The sequence below is a fragment of the Dermacentor silvarum genome, chromosome 8, assembly GCF_013339745.2.
Source record: "Dermacentor silvarum isolate Dsil-2018 chromosome 8, BIME_Dsil_1.4, whole genome shotgun sequence".
Classification (NCBI taxonomy): Eukaryota; Metazoa; Arthropoda; class Arachnida; order Ixodida; family Ixodidae; genus Dermacentor; species Dermacentor silvarum.
This window is the reverse complement of record NC_051161.1, coordinates 4,558,015-4,582,049: the sequence shown is the minus strand read 5'-3', so window position 1 is coordinate 4,582,049 and position 24,035 is coordinate 4,558,015. Positions and strand designations below refer to the sequence as shown.

Here is a 24,035-nt window from a genome sequence, read left to right as displayed (position 1 = left end):
TCGGCCTCTGTCGGAAGAAAGAATTCTCCACCACAGACTAGACTTAACGTCACAGAAAAAAAATTACTCCATCTCCCGCTGAAGGGAACGACGTGTGGATGCGAAGCAGCGGGGGGATGGTTAGCTTGAGCGGGAGATGGTTTCGCGGCAGCAGCCCGAGCGGTCATCGCAGCGCTGCACAGGAGAGAGAATGAGGCGCGCGCGCTCCGTCATTTTCATACCGCGGAACTACCGTGGCGCCCCCAGCGGAGTATGCAGCTGTCGCACCACCTGTCGTGCGCGCCGCTCCGGATTCCTAGAGAGAGAAAGGGGGAAGCGTAGGAGAGGAGAGAGAGGGGAAGGGGACGCGCATGCGCTGTGGGGGTGTGGGACGCCGCGGGACGGAAGGAGGGACGGGCAAATCCCCCGCCATAAGCTGTTTTGCATCTAAAAGGCGTGCAGGCGCTTCTGCGCTTCTTGTGAGCCACCGGCCTCTCTGAACGACTGTTATTAGGACGCTGTTCCGGCGTGTGCGTTTCTTTTACAGCGTAAGTTGTTATGGGCTCATTCTAATAGCCGTTTCGGTTCGCATTGTTGTGCGCCGCCGGTGCCGCCGCGTAACCGCTATCGCCCGAAATGCGACAAAAAGTACCCGGTCTCCGCCGGGATCGAGCCCATGCCCGCTGCGTGGGAGTCGGATACTTTACCACTGAGCCACGCAAGCGCTTGGTATCAGCGTCAAAAAAAAAAAAGTCGCAGTTTCGCCCGAAAGGCGAAGCATCAATTGCGATAGCAAATTAGTAGAGCTATTCGGAGTATGGATAGTAGATTTATCAGCTGCCTAAACTTGGACACATTCGCTTACTAACTGAATTAACAAGCGTGGTGTCAGCTCGCACAAGCAAACATGAATAGATCACACTCATTGACCGCAGACGACTGTCAAAACGCTGGCAGCAAGCGCAGCCGCAGCAGCGAGCGAAGGTTCGTGCGGTCTATCGCTTCAACGGAAACAGCGGCGAATGCACAGCGCATACAAAGGTCAGAGCCGTGTTGAGATCGCTTGTAAAAGACGGTGCGGGCGACCGTCACAGCCGGGCAAAGTACAAATGCAGTTGTTGGCAGAGTAAAAGCTACCCCCCCCTCCCTCCCGCGCTGCCTTCCCGCTTTCTTGCTTTCGCGTGGCAGATTGTGTGGCCAGTTCCCCTTGCGCCCGGTTGCAAGATAAGCATTTGGTGCCGCAGCACAGCGTCGCCCCGCCTCCCTCCCTCCCTTCCATACCCCCATGGCCTTTCGCGCGACGAAGGTCGCGTTTGCTTTCCGCCGTGCGTTCGCTCTCCTGTGATAGCGCGCGTCCCCCGCGCGCTTTCACTCGCGCATGCGGCGCGCGGCGACGATTTTATCGCCCTTGGACTTTATACGGAACCTCATGGCGACGGCGACGCCGACGGCAGAAATCCGGTTGAAGTGTCCATATAATTGCTATCGAAATAAAAGGCCCTCTAAACGCACCCCTAGGCAGGGGCTCAGGCGTAGACTACCCGAGCCTCCGCCAGTATGGCGGCGCCATCTAGTTAACGCACCTGCAAAAGCCGCGTGCACAGGCGCAGACGACGAGGATGCGATTCAGACGAGGCGCGCAATAAACGTGATCCCGATGTGAGATGTGTGCCACGTATTCTCGGTACCTCTTCGGTACATGTTATGGCGTCTCCTCGCAAGGTACGAACCGCTGCTGAAGAAGCGAATCGTAGAGCTACGTGCGCGGCTACAACAAAGCATCATCGGTCTCAGCAGACTGCTGTGCAGAGAGCATTACAAACCGCAGCTCGCCGTCGACGCCGGGCAGACAGTTGAGATCGCTGTCGTCAAAATGAGGCGAAGAGACATTGCCGCGAAGACCCCAGGCCTGTGCCGCGCAGGCCTGTGACTTTTTATTTTCTCATTCTCTCTCTGTCCTTTTTCTAACCACTATTTCCCTACCCCAGTGGGTAGCAAACCGGATTCTAACACCTGTTTAACCTCCCTTCCTTCCTCACCATCTCTCTCTTTCTCTCATACCCCCGCACACATATGAGCCATTGATAGTTTTCGTACCTTTCGCGTCGTCGACGCGTTTTCGCTCAAGGACTTTGAAGGTCGACTGAACGATGAGGCATTTAAGGCTTAATAAACAGGTTGTTTGCGCTCCATTGGTGTGCGTGTATTATTCGCAGGCGGGCCTCCGCGTGTCGCGTCAGCTGGGCCGAGCGGCGGAGCGTTCCTCGAGGAGCACCGAGCCCCTGCGACAGGCGGCCAACTTGCACAACCTACGCGCTGGTAGGATCGCGCTGGCCTCCAGGGTGCGACTGCGTTGCCGCTGGTGAGCTTTGATGTCGCCAAACACTGCACGCAGTCGCAATGCGCTTGAGATGTGTGCGTGAACAGCGTTTAGCTCAAGAAAGCGTACTCTGCTAAGTACCTTATATAGGGCATTTGTTCCAGAGAAAACACCCCTTTGTATCGTGACGGCGACAGTTATCGCACGAGGTCTTCTCGTCTTCTGTATTACTTTTCTTGCTCCAGCCGCGTCTTTGTTGAACCTTTCCTTGGCGGCTATTAAATCCCTCTGCTTGCAGCCTCGTCTACCTAGTCCCAGGCTCTACGCATCATGTTCAATAGCTTTCCTGGCATGCACGCTGCGGACACCGCGTCTACATCGTTTAAACTTCTGCGGAAAACATTTTTTTCTCTCAATGCACCCTAACGCAAGAAAAGCAGAGAGTCTTTCTTGCAATTGCTAAAAAAGATTTTTTAGTATGTTTATTAGCCGTTGTGTGCGGTTTCTAAGGTCGGCTTATGTCGCATTTTAATTGTTAAGCCTGCTTTGAATATTTTACTTTGTGCTTCATTGTATGGTGCATGGCGCTTGTGTATTTCCCTGCACTTTGGCATCTGTATTTGCTTGTAGGCCACCTTTTTTTATCCATCCACTATAACTAGGCTGCAGTGACGCAGGTACCTGAAAACCCATTTGTTCTTTATTTGCCTCAAACATTCTTAGAACTGAACTCGCTTTCTGCATTTCTCGCTTGAAATGTTGGCCTCTGGTCGCCTCTTCATATTGCTCTATTTGTTATGCTGCCATGCGCTCCTAAGGTTATTATGATGGCAGTCATCTGCTTAATTTCAAGGCTATAGAATTGGTGTCTGATCGCAGGCACAGCTAGTCGAAGCTTATCGCACCATCTAGGGAACATAGACGATGATGAGGATGAGTATATATACTAATGACAAATTAGTATACGTGTCCACTAAAGTGCATACTTGAGAAGTACATACTAAAGTACGCAGAGTGCGAAGATCGTACTATAATAGATGTACAGGGTGTCCCAACTATCATGCACCAATAATTAAAAATATGCAAACGCCAAGTAGCTGGACAGAACCAAGGTAAGGTTGTTTGCCGTCACTTATAGACACTCAGATTTTTTGTTTCATTCCGCATAATTGTAGAATTAGTCTTAATTAATTAATTAATCGACTTCGCAAATATTATAATTAGATGGAAAGTATGAACGAGAAAATTGCAGAGCAACCTGGAAAAACTCCCGATACAGATTTCTATTGCTCAATACGTGCTGCATAAAAAAGAAGCCCGCGAATGCGCGCAATATTGCCGCGCGACTGACCGCTAGGGGAACTTTGCGTTAAAGCGATTAGCAATAATTTTTGTCGTGGATGTGTGATGGTATATACTTAGGTGTAGCGCACCCGACACTGGACCAAGCACGACAAAGCACACAGCCCAACGTGCAACCTTGCTGATTACATGTTTTGTAATAAAATAGGTGAAACTAGCGTCATGTCGCTATTACGAACTTCATCTTCCATCCACGCTCCATCGTTTTATCGACGCCATACAGCTATCGGCGAAACCAGTCGCATAAAGATTATGTGTCGCATCTTCGTCTGTTCAACGGCCCAGAGCTGACGGACGAGACAAAGAACCCAAATTGCAGTGGGTCATCGGCAATGGTGTGCTTCACTAGAAGCATCCGCCTGTACCACGACGGGGCCCAGCGCAGACAAAAAATCACAGCATATCCATGGGGTGTATGATGATGAGTGGGGCGAAGCTCCGGAGGGAATCATCGGTAAACCGTGAAACTCTTCCGTGAAATTCGCCCAGTGCATCACATAAAGAGTGTGAAACACCGTGTATATATTAAACATCAAACTTTTATTGTACTGTTGGTTTACGTGGTCCCTTCACTATCACCGCTTTGTGATCGGTGAAATGCAGGGAAAGTGGTTCTTGTATGGGTGTTAACGTAAAGTTGGCAAACACTACATCGATGCAAGTTCCCCTGATGGTGGTTGGTTTCGGGTGGTCTAACGATGTGCATCTGAGTCCATATCTGATTGCCATGTGTTGCATCAACCAGTCCTTACTTCTGTCTGCAACGTCGACGTTGAAATCGCCGACGAGTAGAAACGGTCTGTTCCTGTCGTACTTGAGCATTGCCTCGTCGATGAACGCCTTGACGTCCCCAGTGGAGAGATTGGGCGCAAGGTAGACGGTAATGATGATGACCCACACCAGAATCACAGCAAATCAGTCGGGCGAAGTGTATGCCGCTTCGGCCTCCCGTTCTATCACTGCGGGGTTTTCCCGGCGTCGCCGAGCAGCCTGACGACACGCTTCGGCCTCTCGTTCTCGCACGGCCGGATTCTGTCTGCGCGCTCGTCGCTCCGCCGCCTTGTCTTCCATCCGGCGACTCCGAGCGAAAGAGAAAGCGCGCCAAGAGCGAGCGCCGTTTCTTATTATTAGTGATATTATGTCCAAGGACATTTACACACAACGCCATCTATTGAGCAATTCATAAACTAGAGGTAGCAGCCTGACGACACGCTTCGGCGTCTCTTTCATGGATGGATGGATCGATGGATGGATGAGGCTAGCTGAACCCTTTAAACCGGGCGGTGGCATACGCCACCTAGCCATGACTATTAACATATTTTGTACTTTGTGGTGGGTGAAATTTCACCCCTGCCTTGATTTTATTCACCAATCAGATAACCTCTGTTTGGTTATTTCTACCCGCTTAGTCTATATTGCCTTCACTGTCCCTAAACCCCAATGCTTTGAAAATATCACTCCCGTTGCTTTGCACTGTAGGGTTAAGCCCATTACAGAAAAGTATGAGGTGTTCAGCCGTTTCCTCTTCTTCTCCACACGCACAGCACAACGTGTCTGTACCTTGGTACTTGACTCGGTACATCTTATTCCGCAATACTCCCGTCCTGGCTTCAAACAACAAAGAGCTTCCCCTAGAGTTATCGTAGATATTTTCTTTGGCAATTTCTTGCTTGAAAGTTCGGTATGTTCCCAGTGCTGATTTCCTCTGCATGCCTGTTTTCCACAGACCCCTCTCTGTTTCCTTAACCTTTTTCTTAACCGCTGTTTCCTGGTTTGCACCCCTCCTGCAGTCCAAATATTTGATTGACAGTTTTCTGGTCAGCTTCCTCCATTTTGTATCAACATTCCTTATGTACAAATAACTGAAAACTGTCCTTGCCCACCGCTTTTCTGCCATTTCTCTCAATCGCTCCTCAAATTCTATCTTGCTGCTGGCTTCCCTGCCCTCAAATGACGTCCATCCCATGTCACCCTGTACCCCCTGATTTGGTGTATTTCCGTGTGCTCCCAGAGCCAGTCTGCTTACCCCTCGCTGCTTAACTTCCAACCTTGCTCGAACCTCTGATCTCATGCACAGTAGAGCGTACTAGATAATGGTCGAGTGGGCCGAACGGCGCTCTCCCGCTGAGGCGCCGCGTGTGGAAAAATTTTGCGAGGGCGCTGCGAGCGAACTGGATTGGGGCGGAGACGCGCTCCGCGGCATATTCAACGCACTTTCGCTGCGGGCGCCGAGGCCGATTGCGCATAGTACGCTCTTAAAATAGTGCTTTATTTCAACTGCAAATTTATGTTTACACCATCTTGCCAAACATATATATTTGAGGCATGGATTATACAACGCGTCGTCTTCAGTTTTGTTGTCGTTGTCAAGCGCGTCGTCTGTTAGCGAGCGCGCGTTCGCTACGCGGACGCTGGCGGCGCCCAGTTTTTCTCGCAGAACGTCTGTGTAGTACATTTGTTTTTATTTTTTAGTTGCTTTGGTGCGCTCATGACTCTTGACGGCGGGTACCAAAGGTAGTTTCAGTCAAGTGAACCATTGTTTTTAACACTGTCTTCTAAAAGCAACTGGCATCTCTGCAACATGAAGCTATACGTACGAAAATTTTATTATTGATAGCGTGTCATTTTACGCGCGCTTCTTGTCGGTGGATATTGATCAGGAACAATGATCGAAGAAAACAATATTAAAGTGAAATAAACCGGGTGTATTACCTGCGTGGCGCGAAGCACGTTTGCATACGAAACACACGTGTTAGTGAATACTGCACACAAAACTCTCATTCGCAAAAATAACATTCATAGCAGGCAGTTAAAACTATATATATATATATATATATATATATATATATATATATATATATATATATATATATATATAATGTGTGTGTGTGTGTGTGTGTGTGTGTGTGTGTGTGTGTGTGTGTGTGTGTGTGTGTGTGTGTGTGTGTGTGAAAGTGTTATTGATATGCTGTACGACGCCGAACAGTCGTTTCCGTACGAATGTAACGCATAACCGCACTATTGCAGTCTCAAAGGTGAGAGACCGATGCAAGTGCGGACTGTTATTCCGAATGATTGTGCTGCCGGAGAGTTGTGGCTGTTGCGCAGAGGCGCAGTTCCTAAGAAAATTAACGCAGGGGTGTTAATAAGTCCGGCTAATAAGCTGCTAATAAGCCCTGCTAATAAGTGTAATAAGCTGTCATACAATATAAATGCCCCGTTTTGGGGCAGCCTATAAATCTGCTAACTTGATTCAGGCAAGGAAAACTTTTTTTTTTTGACAGTCTCACTATCTTTGCAACCCATTAAAACTGGGTGCCCCATGTGGTACCACACTTATCTTCTTGAACGAACGCAGCAGATCTACACATATCTGTACGTGTATGTGAGGTATGCCGTTTCTCTAATTGCTTAATTATTGTCGTTATGATAGTGCGTCGAATAACTGAAAGCAGCCGTTTATAATATACAAGCTGCTTATATAGTTGAGCGGACAGACATTTGGGAATGGCATTACATTTATGCATGAAATATAGGATAAGCGTAACATGTTTTTCTCGGAAATCAGACTCGAGAATAATTTATTTTGTTTACAGTCCTAGCAAAAAGACGAAGAACGCAGCCACCTGTCTTTTTTTTTTTTTTTAGTTCAAACAAATTTGTGGGTTTTACGTGGCAAAACCACGATATGAGTATGAGGCACCCGGTTTAGATTTCCCCACCTGGAGCTTTTTAACGTGCACCTAAATAGAAGTACACGAGTGTTTTCCATTTGTTCCCATCGAATTCCGCGACGGATTGAACCCGCGAGCTCCAGTTTAGCAACGCAACGCCGTATATCCACTATACCGGGTGTTCGAAATTAAGGTTTAGGGGATTTTTAAAAATCTCCTGTGGCAGTTAGCACAATTCTCATTGATGAGCTGGGTTATTCGAAGAGGCGGACATTAGTAGCACGAGAATCGAAACACCTATTCAACTTATTAATTGATTAATGAACTTGTTAGTTAATTACTTTACGACACATATTGCAATTTACGAATTGTAGCCGGTGAGGTTGCAAAACGCATCCACTTGAAATGAATTTCCAGAATGACACCAGAATGACACCGACCGCGATAAATGACCCCGTGCCCGTTACTCCGCATTCTGTTACGCGAGTAAGGCGGAAACTTGAATAGAATGTTGCGCTGCAGTTTTTTTTTTTTTTTTCAATAACGATGCTTCTCGTAAATCTGAGTACCCGCCGCGGGGGCTCAGTTAGCTAAGGCGTTGCGCTGCTGAGGACGAGTTCGCGGAATCGAATCCCGGCCGCGGCGGCCGCATTTCGATGGAAGCGAAATGCAAGAAGCCCGTGTGCTTGCGTTGTAGTGGACGTTAATGAACCCCAGGTGGTCAAAATTAATCCGGAGCCCTCCACTACGGCGTGCCTTATAATCAGAACTGGTTTTGGCACGTAAAAAACCCCAAAAGAACGAAATCTGAGTACAAGGTGCCGGATGGGGCAGATATGCTTTACTTGTTTGAAGCGGCAAGCAGGAAGGTTACATATGTTTCTCCGTTTGCGTTCCGCAAGACCTACTGATGGAAAACTATATGCGGAACAATACACACGAGAGATACATGCTGCTTGAAGAACGAGAAAAATATTTGTTCTCCAAAGGGAACTGTACAATAACGTAGTAGAATGAAAGTCGACACTGCGGCCGCAATGCACGGGCAATCACCGAGCGGCATTAAAAAATAAAATGAAGAGAAAGAAAGGCATTTGTTCTTAAGACATATATACATGTCATATTCGATTATGAACACCATTTGAGAGGTCTGAACGCAAATACCAGCGCGCGAAGTAGTGCGATTGACCCTGCCGAGCAGTATCGCCAGGAGTTTCCAACGGCGCGACCTTGATGCGGCCCAATCCAGTTCGATCGCAGCGCCGCCACAGTATTTTTCCACGTCGGGCGCCTCACTGCAAAGCATGCGCCGCCCCAGCCGCTCGTCCCACTCGACCATATTCTAGTACACTCTAATGCACAGGACCGCATTGCCGAAAGTCAAACTAGGGACCATCACCCCTTTCCAAATCCCTCTCACCACTTCGTACCACTTCATGGATGGATGGATGGATGAGGCTGAACCCTTTAAATCGGGCGGTGACATACGCCACCTAGCCATGACTATTAAGATAATTTGTACTTTGTGGTGGGTGAAATTTCACCCCTGCCTTAATTTTATCCACCAATCAGATAACCTCTGTTTGGTTATTTCTACCCGCTTAAAGTCGATTTTGCCTTCACTGTCCCTAAACCCCAATCCTTTGAAAAAATCAGCCCCGTTGCCTTGCACTGTAGGGTTAAGCCCCTTACAGAAAAGTATGAGGTGTTCAGCCGTTTCCTCTTCTTCTCCACACGCACAGCACAACGTGTCTATACCTTGGTACTTGACTCGGTACATCTTAGTCCGCAATACTCCCGTCCTGGCTTCAAACAACAAAGAGCTTCCCCTAGAATTATCGTAGATATTTTCTTTGGCAATTTCTTGCTTGAAAGTTCGGTATGTGCCCAGTGCTGATTTCGTCTCCATCCCTGTTTTCCACAGACCCCTCTCTGTTTCCTTAACCTTTTTCTTAACCGCTGTTTCCTGGTTTGCACCCCTCCTGCAGTCCAAATATTTGATTGACAGTTTTCTGGTCAGCTTCCTCCATTTTGTATCAACATTCCTCATGTACAAATAACTGAAAACTCTCCTTGCCCACCGCTTTTCTGCCATCTCTCTCAATCGCTCCTCAAATTCTATCTTGCTGCTGGCTTCCCTGCCCTCGAATGACGTCCATCCCATGTCACCCTGTACCCCCTGATTTGGTGTATTTCCGTGTGCTCCCAGAGCCAGTCTACCTACCCCTCGCTGCTTAACTTCCAACCTTGATCGAACCTCTGATCTCATGCACAGGACCGCATTGCCGAAAGTCAAACTAGGGACCATCACCCCTTTCCAAATCCCTCTCACCACTTCGTACCTATTGTAATTCCACAGTGCCCTATTTTTTATCACAGCTGCATTTCTGTTACCTTTAGCCGTCACATATTTTTCATGTTCCGTTAGGTACTCAGCCCCATTGTTTATCCACACTCCAAGATATTTGTACTTATCCACCACCTCCAGCGTAACCTCCTGTATCCTATGCTCGCTGCCCTGATTATCATTAAAAGTCATGACTGCTGATTTTTCTTTACTAAACTTCAAACCTAAGCTATCTCCCTCTTTACCACAGATGTCCATTAATCTCTGCAAGTCTTCCTTGCTGTCAGCCATAAGTACAATGTCATCTGCATACATCAGTCCTGGTAATGACTGTTTAATCCATTCTCCCTGCTTGGAATAGGAAAGGTTGAAGCCAAGTCCGCTCCTCTCTAATTTTTTCTCTAATCCTTGTAAATACAGCATGAACAACAGAGGTGACAGAGGGCAGCCCTGCCCAAGCCCCTGCTGTATCTCTATAGGCCCAGATACCTTGTTTTCCCATTTTATAAGCACCTTGTTACTTTTATAGATATCTTTTAAAAGATTTCTTACTCCATCTTCCACCTCCAGAGTGCCCAGTATGTCCCACAAATCCTTTTGGATTACACTGTCATAGGCTCCCTTGATATCCAGAAAGGCAAGCCATAGGGGCCTGTGTTCCTTTTCTGCTATTTCAATACACTGTGTCAATGAGAACAGATTATCTTCTAACCTTCTTTGTTTTCGGAACCCATTTTGTAGTTCCCCCAGCACCTCCTCGCTCTCCACCCATGCCTGCAGTCTGTCCTTTATAATCTGCATCACCACCCTGTAAACCACTGACGTCACTGTTATGGGACGGTAGTTGTTTATGTCGGCTTTGTCCCCCTTTCCCTTATATATCATGCTCATCCTGCTCAGTCTCCACCCGTCGGGGGCTTTACCGTCCATTATCATTTTGCTCACTGCCTCTCTTAATGCTTTCTTAGATTTTGGGCCCAATGTCTTTATCAACATAATTGGGATGCCATCAGGACCTGTCGACGTGCTACTAGGAACCCTCTTCTCTGCCCTTTCCCACTCGCTTTGTGCCAGTGGAGCCACTGCACTGACTAGTCCATCCTCACCTGATTGAGCACATGCTATGTTTCGTTCTTTAAATTTTTCTGTTTTCTGTTTTTCATGATGATGATGATGATGATGATTTATTGGCATCCCCTTTGAAACGGGGTGGCGACAAATAGTCACCTAGCCTGCTTGATTTAATCAGGTATACTACACATGTTCTTTATCTCGCATTTTTGTATACCTTTTTCAAAAATTTTTCTTGTACCGCTGCCTATGATTTTAGGAGATCAGGTCGTATCCATCACGTACGGACACACAACGCCATCTATTGAGCAATTCATAAACTAGAGGTGGCTACATACTACTACTACTACTACAGAGGAGGGAACGACCCACACCCTAACGAGCTTCGCCCCTAAAAACCTCCTTTCAACAACCGCCGCATTCTTTGGAAACGGTGTCAAGCCTACAAAGAGGAAACGCTGACAATTTCCGCGGGACAGCGTCGACGCCGGTTTCACCTGAAATTGCCTCTGCACTGCATCGAGGGCGGGTCGAAGGTTGGACATGAGAGACGGAGGCCTGCGAGGTGGTGCGACACCTTGGGGGGGGCAATTCGGCTAATTCCGATTGGCCGAAAGAAAGACGTTCAATTCCCTCGTCGAGCGAAAGAGTGAAAATAACTGGATAAACAGCGCGGAGGTGTCAAAAAGTCACAGGCCTGCGCGCCTGCTACTCTTGCTACTCTTGAGCTACTCTTGAGCCGCTCCGCCAGCTTACGCTGTGACTGTGTGTGCTGCGTGTGCCGCGCAGGCCTGTGACTTTTTATTGCGATAGCAATTATATGGACACTCCAAAGTGTCCATATAATTGCTGTCCATATCAAAGCAGATTTCTGCCGTCGCCGTCGCCGTGAGGTTCCGTATGACGTCAATGGAGATGAAATTGTCGCCGCGCGCCGAACGCTGTATGTGCGAGTGAAAGGGCGCGAGGGACGCGCGCTTTCACGCGGGAGTGAACCCACGGCGGAGGACCAGAACATCGACAAACAGGTGAGCTGGCGTCCGCAACTTTCTTCGCTCGAGAAAGAAAACGCGGAGCTTAGAGCACAGTTAGCTCACTAAAGCCGCGAAATTTCCGAACTAAAACAGCAATTACAGGCCCTTTTAAGGCGAGATCACTCCCCGGTAATGTTGCCGCCAGTGGTGCAGCCCCGGACACGTCCCGACGTTCCTGGATCCTCATCCGCCTCACCCTCGCGCACCACGTCACCCACACGCAGTCCTCCTGCCAAAAGGAAATCCAATACTGAGAATGAACTGGTGCCTCAGCCGGTTGCCGAGCACCTCGCACTCGTAACGACGTCACTACAGACGCTCGAACGTGCTCTGCACTCTCTCCGCTCAGACACAGCTAGCTGGATGACTAATGTATCCACCCGCTTCGAAGCCATTGAAAAGCGCCAATGCGCACAAGAAGCTTCATACTCTCAATTACAAACCCAGGTAAACGAGCTTTTCTCCAGAGGTCGCATTCAGCGCCCCACGCCTTCCGATCCCTCCGTAATCGCTCAACATGGCTGCGAAACATCACAGCATTAGACTATGGCAGTGGAATTGCAGGGGTTTCCGTGCTAAACGGGACAACCTGCAACTCCATCTTCAAAACCTTCCCCCTGGAGAAATCCCAACGATCATTGCCTTACAGGAAACTCTGGTCTCTGTCAAACTCAGGAATTACACCGTATACGAACCCACCAACCAACCCCAAACTAGAATAGCAGCCCTAATCCACCGTAATTTTACCGCCGTTGAGCACCCCCTAGAGGTAGCCGACATTGACGGTATCCTACTCGAACTCCTCCCCCGCACACTGCAAGACCACCAGCCTCTACATTCTCAACCTCTACAGCCCACCTAAAAGCCCTCCAGCCCCCCTCATTGAGGCTATGCGCAAAGCCCTTGTCCTCTGCAGTTCAGGCAGTCCCCTTCTGGTTGTGGGTGACTTCAACGCAAACCACATCAGTTGGGGCTACCGCAAAAACTAGTCGTAAAGGCACAGCCGTTTGGACTTTTGTCCAAAATGAAGGCTTCTCACTCCTCAATGACATTTCCTTCCGCACCCGCATTGGATCTAGCGTCCAACACAACACCAGCCCCGACCTCACACTCTCGAAACACATCAGAGACGGTCGCTGGACCAACACCATACGTTCCCTCGGTAGCGATCACTACATCCTCTGCACAGAGTTCAGTATCTCCTCTCTCGCACCGTCCAAGCGACGTGGAGTCCGCGTGGTCGACTGGGATAAGTTTCGCCGACTCCGGCAGACGGCCCCATGACACAATCGCGGATCTCGTCGCTTGGGCAACCTCGCTAACGAAAATGTAGAACAAGCAACATCCATCATTCCCGAGCCGGAAGAAGTAGCGGCAGCGGATAGCTGACTCCTTCACATGTGGGAAGCCCATGCCAGCCTTCAAAAGCGCTGGCTAGCTCAAAAACACAACCGATCCCCGAAACGGCGCATAGCCCGCCTCGTTGCTGAGATTGAGGCCCATGCCAGCAATCTTGCTCACCCGCAATGGGGGCAAGTGTGTGACCGCATGAGCGGCAATCTTGGTCTCAAAGACACCTGGCCCTTCCTGCGTTTTCTCTTAGATCCAGGTCACACAAAGGCCACTCAACGCAAGAACGTTACCCGCATACTACACCAGCTACCTTTGGAGGACGACGCCCTCCTTCAGGCTCTCAAAGACCAATACCTTACCACCAGCACGCCCATCCCCCTACCCTTCTACACCAGTGCTTCTAACCCGGCCTTGGATGAGGAAATCTCCACATCCGAGGTCCGAGCGGCAATGCACCGTCTTCGAACAACATCGGCTCCGGGAGCTGACCGAATTACAAACAAAATGTTCCGCAACCTAGATGACCGATCAATCAAAGCAGTTAAGGACCTTTTCAACCAATGCTGGCGTAATGGCACACTCCCAGCGCAGTGGACACACGCCCGCATCCCTTTCATTCCCAAACCAGGCAAAGTTCTCGAAATCAAGAACCTCAGACCTATCTCCCTCACCTCATGCTTAGGCAAGCTGTTCGAACACGTCGTCCTTGGCAGACTCCAGAACCATATGGACGACGACAACCTTTTCCCCGACACCATGACCTCTCCACCCAAGACGTAATGCTACAACTTTCAGAAGATGTCCTACACCCCCGACACGCTAAACGCACTCGTGCCATCCTAGCTCTTGACCTAACCAAAGCATTTGACAATGTACACCATGCGGTCATCCTGGAATCGCTCTCCTCACTCCAGGTTGGCAAACGCACACATCAGTACATTGCGGCCTTTCTTCGCCCATAGCACAAATTCTGAAGTTCTTTCTTCGCCACCGCACAGCTGAGATAACCTTCGGATCTCTTTCCTCACCTACATTCCCCCTAGGCAGCCGAGGCAACCCCCAAGGATCAGTCCTTTCTGCTCTCCTTTTCAACATCACCCTAATCCCCATGGCACGCGATCTGGCCTCCATTCCCACTCTCTCGCACTCTTTCTACGCGGACAACATCACACTCTGGACCACCACAGGCAGTGTTGGCGCTATGGAAGAGACACTGCAGGCAGGAGCTGACACAGCGGCAGCCTGTGCAGCCCAAGTCGGTTTAGCCTGGTTCCCCACCAAATCTGAACTCCTCGTCCTCCCCCCCCCCCAAGGGACGACTGGATATCGGACCTCCATCCACATTGACAGTGAACATTGACGGCACTCCCATTCCCGAGGTTGAGAAGGTTCGCATCCTTGGTATCCTCCTTCAAAACAATGGCAAGAACACTGCCACTATTTCCAAACTCACGGCCACCGTTCACCAGACGATACGACTCATCCGCCGCATAGCTAACCGACACCGAGGCATGCGCGAACATGATCTCAGACGGCTAGTACAAGCCTTCGTTCTCAGTAGGGTAGTGTACTCCCCCCACCCCCCTTATGAGGCCTCCAAATTTATGGGTCCCTGCTCACGCGGGTCACCCCGAAGAAATGAAGGCAACGCCCATTCTCTAGCTCGAGGATTCGTCAGCTGCGCAGGGCAGGCCACCAACTGGGGAGACGCTGGCGAGCGCAGGGTCTCATATCATGAAATTTCCCTTCATTACAGAGAGGACTTAATGAAGCTCCGGTACCCCCAACTCGAGCACAAATCTCTCACCAAATTGCAGCAGGTGACGTGGCGCCAGCTATTTTGAATCCCGCATTGGCCTCTCCCCCGCCCATCCACTAATACACCCGACTTTTCTCGCCTGAGAACACTCTGTGGTGCGCCTAAACGGATCCACCACATTCTATATTTATGCTCTACTCCGAAAAACATGCACCCGGGCACCACACCTCGAGCGATGGGAGGCTGCGGTGTCACAGCATCTGATCCGGCACGTGCGAACAAACAGCTACCGGACTTGGCTATGTCGACGCGCCAAGCACCAGCTCCCAGCCACTGCACGCAGCCAAGAGCCAACCCATTCCTAAGGAGTAACCGCATAAGGCTCAAACGACTCAAAGTTTTCACCTCCACCACCACCCACGGAGGAGAACAAACGCGCGTTCTGCGCCGTGCTCCCTTAAGGGCTGCAGAAGTAGGCGTCTCTTTCCTCCTTTACAATCACCATATATGTATATAAGGCCGTGGGGGGGGGGGGGGGGGGGGGGGGGAAGGCGACGTTTAGCTGTGGCACCAAGTGCCTATTTATATAAAAACGTTGTGAGGCGAGAAGATGGTAAAGACTTCCGACGCTGCTCGACGAGTGTCCCGTTCTGATGTCGTCTAAAACCTCCGAGCCACCCCCAGAGGCTCCGGCAACAGTCACCAACGCCGCACGCGTTCTGTGCGAACGCGGGCAAAAAACGCCGACGGCGTCGACAACAGTTCTGCGTGTTGTCGGTGCTGCTGCATGTCCAAGTTTATACAGCTGATAAAGCTACTATATCATTACTCCGTATAGCTCTCTACAAATTTGCTATCGCAATTGATGCTTCGCCTTTCGGGTGAAACTGCGACAACCTTTCTATCACTGTCAGCACTTCAGTAATGTCATCCCATCGTCGTCATACCGCCTTCGTCGTTCCATCGCCGTCAATATTGCTTCATTTTTATTGTAACCATACTGTTGTCGTTCAATCATGATTATGGCGCGCTTGTCACGCCGTCATCGTCAGTCGCTATCATGCCTCTGTCAGACCGTCGTCGTGGTCGTCCCCCCACCTAAGTCGACCGACTCTGGTCATGCCGTCGTCGCCATACAGGTTTCGTGATACAGTCACGTCACTGTCATTACTCACTCGTCGCCTTCCCATTTTCCTCATACCGTTGTCGTTTCACCATCGTCAATATGGTCATCTCATTGTCGACATGCCGCCGTCAATCCATCGACGTCATTCCTCGTTCTATTCGAATCATGATGTCGTTCTGTCGTCGTCACACAGACGCTATCATGCGTCCGTTGTCATACCGTCTCAGTCAAGCGATCGTCGTCATTCTCACTTCTTCATCCGGTTGTCGTCATACAGTCGTCGTAGCACCATGTCGTCGTCACGTTGTTGTCCGTTATAGCATCGTCATAATTTAAGAACGACATTCATGCCGTCGTTATACGCCCTTGTCGTTCCGTCGATATCACTGTGTCATACAGCCGTCGTCATGCCTTCTTGCCCATGCTTGCAAGCGAGTGCCCTAGCAAAATGGGACGATATCGGAGTATGTAGCCGAATCAACAAAAGTCTCACAATTACTGCACGTGTTAAACAAACGGGACTTATGAATATGGTCTGTCGCTACATTGCTCGATTGCTATTCGCATTACCGTCGACAGACATCGTGAGATACGTTCTTCCGTAATTTCTTGGTATTTTGTAACTTAACGATTACTTTGTTTACTCGGCAACGCTCACTGTAATTCAATTGCCTTTTTTTAGTAACCAATTACATGTAACCATTACTTTCTTGACGGGACAATAAGGTGTAACAGGCGACGCAGTTTTAAATACTTGAATTTTGCGGAAACCACAAAAGAGTGCTCGAGATCATGCAACACAGCAGCCTCGCGGATGCGCATGTTCCTGAGAGCTCAGTATTTGCTTCCTCACCTGCTATATTGGCCAACGAATTGAGCCGGTGCTGGCACGTCCTGATGGACGTTAGTGCCAGTAAATCAAATCAGGTTTATTTTTCCATAAAGAAATGGAGGGAGGCCTGAGCAAAAAGTGAAAACTAGTTCACTTGACAAAGACTCAGGCCCCCGGATGATTATTCTACAGATGAAAAATCATCTACGGATGATTATTTTCAGCTTTTCATTGGCCCCTGGGAGCGTCTTCTCCAAGTTTCAGTAACAATGAAGGGCTGCGCTTCATAAAGGAGCCATATGCTGAGCAACGACAGTCTTGTGCGCAATATGTCCGTATACGGTACTACACCGCCCCCCCCCCCCCCCCCCCACGCACATCGCGCGAGTTTTCAGTGTAGCTGCTGACGTCTTCACAAGGAAAACGAGGGAAGCAGACCGTCGAAATTTTCTAAAACAATTTAATATCTCATTCTTAAATTAGAAAATCTTATTTAGGTATTCTTCCCTTATATACCTACTGCCGCCCGATTCATGGCCGATCCTGGGTTGTGCCATACATTTAGGCACCAAACCAAACCACTTGTTAATGGAGATAATAAATGTGTCAAATTCTCGAGAGGACGCATTGAAAGTGCCAGGCCAGCTTGTTCAGTGTACTGTATCTGTGCAATGTTAATAAAAGTTCAAAGGAAAGTAACGTAGGAGTAATAGATTACTCTTGAGTAATCGCTCAATTACTTTCATGAGCCCAGTAATTGGTAACTGTAATCAATTACATTTTTGAATGAAATAATTGCAATCGGTTACCTCTTTTTTTCTGTGACGTGTGCAAGTCTGCCTTCCATTGCGCACTGCCGACACACGGCCGCGGGCTCGCCAAGTGTGGGACCAGGGAGCAGTTATGACATTTGGGCTCATGTCGTTCAGCCCAGCCTTGAGGACGAAGGTTCCTCCTCGGGTCTCGGGAATTCGGATAGCCAGACGGCATTACTCTCGCTCGCTGCTGCTCACACGGCCCGGCGCATCGGCCGCCCGGATCGTTCAGTGAAGTTGCGTTGCCATTCACTCTCCATGCGTTCGAACTTGACTATGTCGTGGAGCAGGTCGTCGAAGTCATCGTTCGACCTATCCGTCAACATTGTGCTCAAGGCATGGTAACGAAATCCAATTATCTGCTCTCGAGAGTAAAAAAAAAAAATCACGGCATATCCACGAAGTGATTGATGATGAGTGGGTGAAGCACTGGGGGATCATTCGGGTAACCGTGAATCCCCCGTACATGCGAGAGCGCGGGAAGCGGCGGCAAAACGCCGCAAGCGTTCTCTACCTGAGGTTGGTGGCGCCGATGCTCGGTTCAAGCGCGACGCCGGCAAACGGACCCAGAGGCGGCGAGAGCGCGGGAAGCGGCGGCAAAACGCCGCAAGCGTTCTCTACCTGAGGTTGGTGGCGCCGATGCTCGGTTCAAGCTAAGTTCAAGCTATAGTGTACTAGAATATGGTTGTTGTATAGTACACTCTTGTTCAAGCGCAAGCTTCGCGAGCCCTCAGCTCCGCGTCAGGAACGAACGCCCTTGCGCACCGCAGCGCGCTTAGCGGTCTCCATACAAACCAGAGCTACGGACACCGGAGGTCGACGAGGGACAAGGCTCGGCCCTAAGGCTGTAAGGCAAGTTCGATCCAAATGGTCGCGAAGCTTCGGGCGAAAAGCCGTTCAGAACGAATTGTCACCGACAACAGCAAAGGTGGTTATGGGAGCAACGATCGAAGCGCGACTAGGTTTGGAGGGAACAAACATTGGGAAAGAAAAAGGCGTTTTTTTAATTAAAGTGAGACATAGATTCATTCAACGAAAATAAAATTCCTAATAAATTTTATGTACGCGTGGCGAAAAAAAAGAACAACTCTATTTTAATTGATCATTATCAATAAATATCTTTTTTCAGCGCCCACCGTAAGAGTGCCCACCGATAGCGGAGGGCGTGGACGCCGCTATCACTTGCAATGCAATCCAGCTCTTGAAGTGGACAGAAAGGCGCGCTCGTAAAGTTCACGCCCCCCTCACATGTTGTGTTGCTTTGCTTGTCGACGTTCGTCTGAATTTGGTGACGCGGGTAGTTTCATTGTTTCTTACCCTGTTCAGTCAAAAGTAGTGAGTTGCGAGCGCCAGATAGTTGTTTACTTTAGTTGCTTTCGTGGAACAGCGCTGGCCGATGGGCTTGGCGTCCGACGAAAGGACGAGCACTCTACGCCCAAAGTGTTCGTCGGCCTCCAAAGAAAGTATGTTACGTGCAGCGATGCGATTTCGACACCGGTACGGCTGAACTTTTCCTGCATCGCTTTCCGCACTGAAAGCTCGAAACGCTCATCAAGTCGAATGGTGGGGCATTTGAATATACAGCTCTAATGGCCGGCCTTCGAAAACAAATTTTGCGCCTTTGAGAACAAAATGACGTCACTTTTGCTTTGAACGGATATGACGTCAAATTAATTTTTCTTCCGCCGGAAGTGTTCCCTCCTCACACAGATGACGCTAAGCCCCATGAACCGTAGATGAACCGCCATGTTTTGAACGTATGGGCTTCTATGGCAGCTTCGCTACCAGGTATATTTACCTTGCCTAAGGTGCTTCGCCCCTAAATATTCAGTGTCATTCCACTCTGTGAAGGTGGATGACCAGCGAAGCTGTGTATGTGGTGATTGACCGTTGCTCCTGTGAAACGTTCCAAGTTTGCAGGATGGGGGCCACATGGACGGTTCGCATGTCTTTCCGCATCGCGGTCCTGGCGGGCAGCACGCTTAAGCTTGGCGTCCGCGACGCGCTCATCGTTGGTGGTCTCCTTCCGCCGCCACCGCGCCCATTCCATTTTCTGTTCACGCCGTCGTTCTTGGTTGGCACGCTGTTCTTCTTCAGACCTTACAACACGCCGCCTACCCATTTCACAGTCACGGCAGCACTGAGGAAAGGGCGTTAAGAGACAGAAGACACTCAGATTGGTAGGCACTTGTTTGAATAAGCGGGATGGCGTACACGTGTATGGTGCGAACGTAGACATGGCCAACGCGGGTCAAAGTGTAGTATTTGTTCTTATCAGCTTAATATCTGATGCGGGTGGTATTCGGACCCAAGATATTAAGCTTATTTTTGCAAGTTGACATAGTGCTTGAAGCCTGCTTCACCTCCGCCGCTGGTCGGCCCGGTATTGCACAATCTTCGGGATCGGCCCACGGTTTTCGGTCCGCGGATATCGATCCGCTGTAAACTAGCCATATACAGCGAGGTTGGCTTTTGCGCAAATTCGCGCCTTGGCGCGTAAATACGCTACCGTCGTTACTTGCCTCCGCTGTGTTCTCTCTTGCATTCGGCGCCACCGGAGCTGCACTGCTCGCAATTGGCTGAAGAACGTGCGCCGAGAACACCGTGCGAAATCGACCACGTGCTTATCCGCTTTGGTCGAAACTCGCTGCACCGCGAGCACGTGGTATCCAGACGCAACTCTTCTGCATTGGCTTCTCAAGCCAGTCTTTTGCACCCGCAGCGTTTCCTTGACCGTAGAAGTCGGTTATGCCCTTCAAGTCAGGCATAACTTGAAACGTCTGCACAACTTTCGGCGCGCCGCTGCATGACAGTTTGCCTCTGCAGTAGGGTAGTAATGAGGCGATCCTTCTCAACTATGCTCTTCAGCAGGTCGCGCAGTGACAGCTCGCTGCCGTCATCGCCTTGTGCGCCGTCACCGTTTTCCATAGTTTTTTTTTTTTTTTTTCCCACTTGACCTACTTTAACGTTCGACTCCGGACTTTCACGCACACCAGCTCGTCACAGCTCACTGCCGAGTTCAACACCCACTCACGTTCTTCGCGGTCTTCACCAGCGTTCTGATAACTGTTCGCTTCTCAATGGTAAAACACACACAAATGCTATTTATTCACACGACGATCAGTACACGGCCACTTGCTCCCACCCCGATGATGATGATCGCCTCATGCTATGGCTCGTAGCCACACTGGCCCCGCGTGTCTACGCTTCCTCGTTTTCGTCTTCTGGTACTGTATACATGTGGCGCTAGGGATCAGTTAACTTCTAACAAAATGATATTCTTCTTCTTTAGCTTTGGCACGTTTTAATGTTTTATTTGTTATGAGGATAATTGTGATGGTTATTGTATCCCCATGACATATCTCCATACCATTCATGAATGACGATACCTTACGGCCATATATCAGCAGACACACGAATTGGCAATCTCTCTGCCAACCGCAAAGCAGAATGATACCACGACACAGTATATCTTGTTGTAACCACTGCAACCCATTGTAAACTCCGTAGCAACCTCCACTATATCTCTGGTATTCTGGCTGCAACTTTGTTACAATGGCTCTCTACCAAGCGGCCGCGTTCGACGCGAAGGTGTGTTTTGTGAATGCTTTAGTATATCTAAGGCTAGCTTGTGTCCCTTTGTTGCATCCATTCTGGGAGATTCGCCAAGACACACCAGTATCATAAACACAGTGCCGAAGTTGTATGTTCGGGTATATACCCAGTTGTTCATACCCACGGAATGGCATGCACGGCAAGAACTTTATTTTGGTCCAGAGAAACTATGGCCCGAGGGCAAAATCCCCCAGGCTAATTAGGTGGCTCCGCCCACGTAGGCACCGGTAGGCCAAAGGCTTTCCCGATGTCGTGAGCTCTCCGGACGGCCAGGAGTTGGTCTTGGAGGACTTTCTTGGAGTTGATCTTCGAGGACTGGGTTTATACCCATTGACCCAAATTATCTACTATAGGCCAGCAGCAAGTCGTCTATGCGGGCACATAGCCAATGGCCCATGTTATCTGCGCGGCAAAACAGCAGCCAGCGTGCACTGGGTACGTGGAAGAGGTTACCTCAAACCGGGTGAATTTCAAAACGAATTCTAATCGCTTTAAAAGAAGCAATTCAGCTTGATTGAAGGGCTTCAATTCCTTGCGCATATGTGTCACTAGGTTCACAGCATAGATAAACAGGTGTTTTTCGGCGCTGACGTCATTTTTCTTCATCACCGGTGAAGCAAGCGCGTGACGTATGTTGCTGCACTGAACAACTTCGTGATGTAACTGTACCACTGCATGGCAGCGGCCAGCTGCACTTGAAAAGCTGGCGTGAATATTTTAAATAATCCGTACAAGATAGACAAGTATATAGGTTACAACATTATATATAACGAGTTGTTGAAGTATTAGCGGATACCAAGTTACTTGGTTACGGCGCGGTAACTTAACTGAGTAAGGTTCTGTATAGCATATTTAGAAACATCCTTGCGCAGTGTCGATACTATACACGCGTGCTGTGCAGCCACGGCGTGTCCGGATCGTGCGGCCTGCGATCGTGCTGGCGCACGCTGGCGCCGCTGGCGTCGGTGGGGCGTCTGCTGCGCAGCCGCTATCGGCGCTCGGTGCGGCTGCGGCGTCTGGGCGACCCCCGGGCGCGGCCCTCGGACCTGGTGCACGTGCGGCCGTCGCCGGACTTCTGCCGGCCGGAGCCCGGCGTTCCGGGTAGCCAGGGAAGGCCCTGCGCCGAGCCGGCATCGTGCGGCCGCCTCTGCTGCGGCCGCGGCTTCGAGACGCGCACCCTGCGGCGACTGCAGCGCTGCCGCTGCCGCTTCCACTGGTGCTGCTACGTGACCTGCGACACGTGCGAGACCAGGGTGCAGCTGCACGCGTGCCGCTGAGCTGCAGTGCTTAGCGGGTCTCGGAACGCATGTACATTTCATGCTCAAAATTAGGAAACCTAGACAATTTGGGAAACGTGGCTATCTTCTGAGCTGTACCACTGTGTTAACGAAAAAAAAAAATATTGTGCAATAGGTGTCTACATTCAAGTCGTAAAAACTACTACTATGAGAATCTCTGAATCCTCAATACACCGTCAACTCAAGTAACTGTGGAGAAAGGTGCATGCGGTCGCGTCAAGCAGGGGCGTAGCCAGCAATTTTTTTCGGGGGGGGGGGGGGGGGGGTGAGGGCAAGCGTCTGCTTTTCTCTACGTGACGTGATCGATAATGAATATCGGTAGTTTAAACAGACTCTATACATGTATATCCAAGACATGGGACCCCCCCTCGCGTGTGCGTGTGCTTGTGAAGAAATTAAGTAAAATGTAAAGTAAGCTCAGTAAAATACAGTATCACCGGTACAGTGAGCGTTTGGAGCAACGGTCTCTCATCGCGCCACTGTGTGGACCAGTCTTCGAAAACGCGTCATTGAGACGACCCGCCCGATCGGAGAAGACATCATTAATTGTTAAGGCTCATTCACACCGGCGACTGACAGTGGTCGCGCGACCAATTTGGTCGCAAAGCGACCAGTCGCAAATGGTCGCAAATGGTCGCTTTTCTCGAAAAGCGACCATTTTGGGCCAGTCGCTCACTGCTCGATTTTTCAGTCGCGCGACCGTGGTCGCAAAGCTGCTCAACCAATCAGCGCCGCGCCGAAAGTGATGTGTGTCGTCGTCCACGCCAAATGCAATGTCCGCGTCACGATATGCAGGCTACAGGCCGGTAATTGGTGTCTTGTCTTGTGATTCTGGGACGCAGCAGTTGCAGCAACCTGTCGAATGTACGCGGTCGCATTCGCTGGAAGCTAAACAGCAGGAAAAGAAAGCACAACACAAACCCTTTTTTCCAGCTGCCGTTCGTTGGATGAGCACGCCACCCAAAGGTGAACAGCGGGTGAACAGCTTTGCTTTAATATTGTTACGCCGTGTCACTGCCAGTAAAAAGTGAGGGAAGCGAGGGAGGAGAAAGAAGAAGACGTTGCTCCTACGATTGACTCCAGCCAGGATAGCCCAAGGAGCTACATCTTTGTGCCTCAATCAGTAAACGCTCCCTTAACCTTCTCCCGAGGCCGTATAACAATATTATGCACCGAATAACACGCAATGCGACCTAGAAATTACAACTTGCTCTCGATAATACTCGTTGTCATGCGCAAAAAGTTCGGGCAGGAGGCGGCTTGCGTGGCCGGTCACTTCACGCGAGCGGAGGCTCGGGCACGCCCACGAGCGTCGCGTTTTCTTCGGAGGCTTCCGCGCTGCCACAGCTGACACCCCGGCGGAGCACATCAGCATAGGGACGACGTCTTCCTGTTCGCTCGAATCAAAATCCATGGCTGTTGCCGGAACGCGAAACCAATTTACACAGTG

The 24,035-nt window shown here is 49.9% G+C and overlaps 1 protein-coding gene and 1 pseudogene across 1 annotated transcript in view; both read left to right on the top strand.

Moving 5' to 3' along the window:
* The window catches only part of LOC119461924 (protein Wnt-16), an 85,574-nt gene extending 62,844 nt beyond the window's left edge, over positions 1-22,730 (top strand). The window contains exons 4-5 of the mRNA XM_049655123.1: positions 2,196-2,341; positions 22,189-22,730. Of these exons, the coding sequence (XP_049511080.1) occupies positions 2,196-2,341; positions 22,189-22,564 (522 nt within the window). The 3' untranslated portion in view covers positions 22,565-22,730. The remainder of the gene's footprint in view (positions 1-2,195; positions 2,342-22,188) is intronic.
* On the top strand, positions 19,910-20,089 carry LOC119462971 (U2 spliceosomal RNA; annotated as a pseudogene).
* Positions 22,731-24,035: the final 1,305 nt, after the last annotated feature.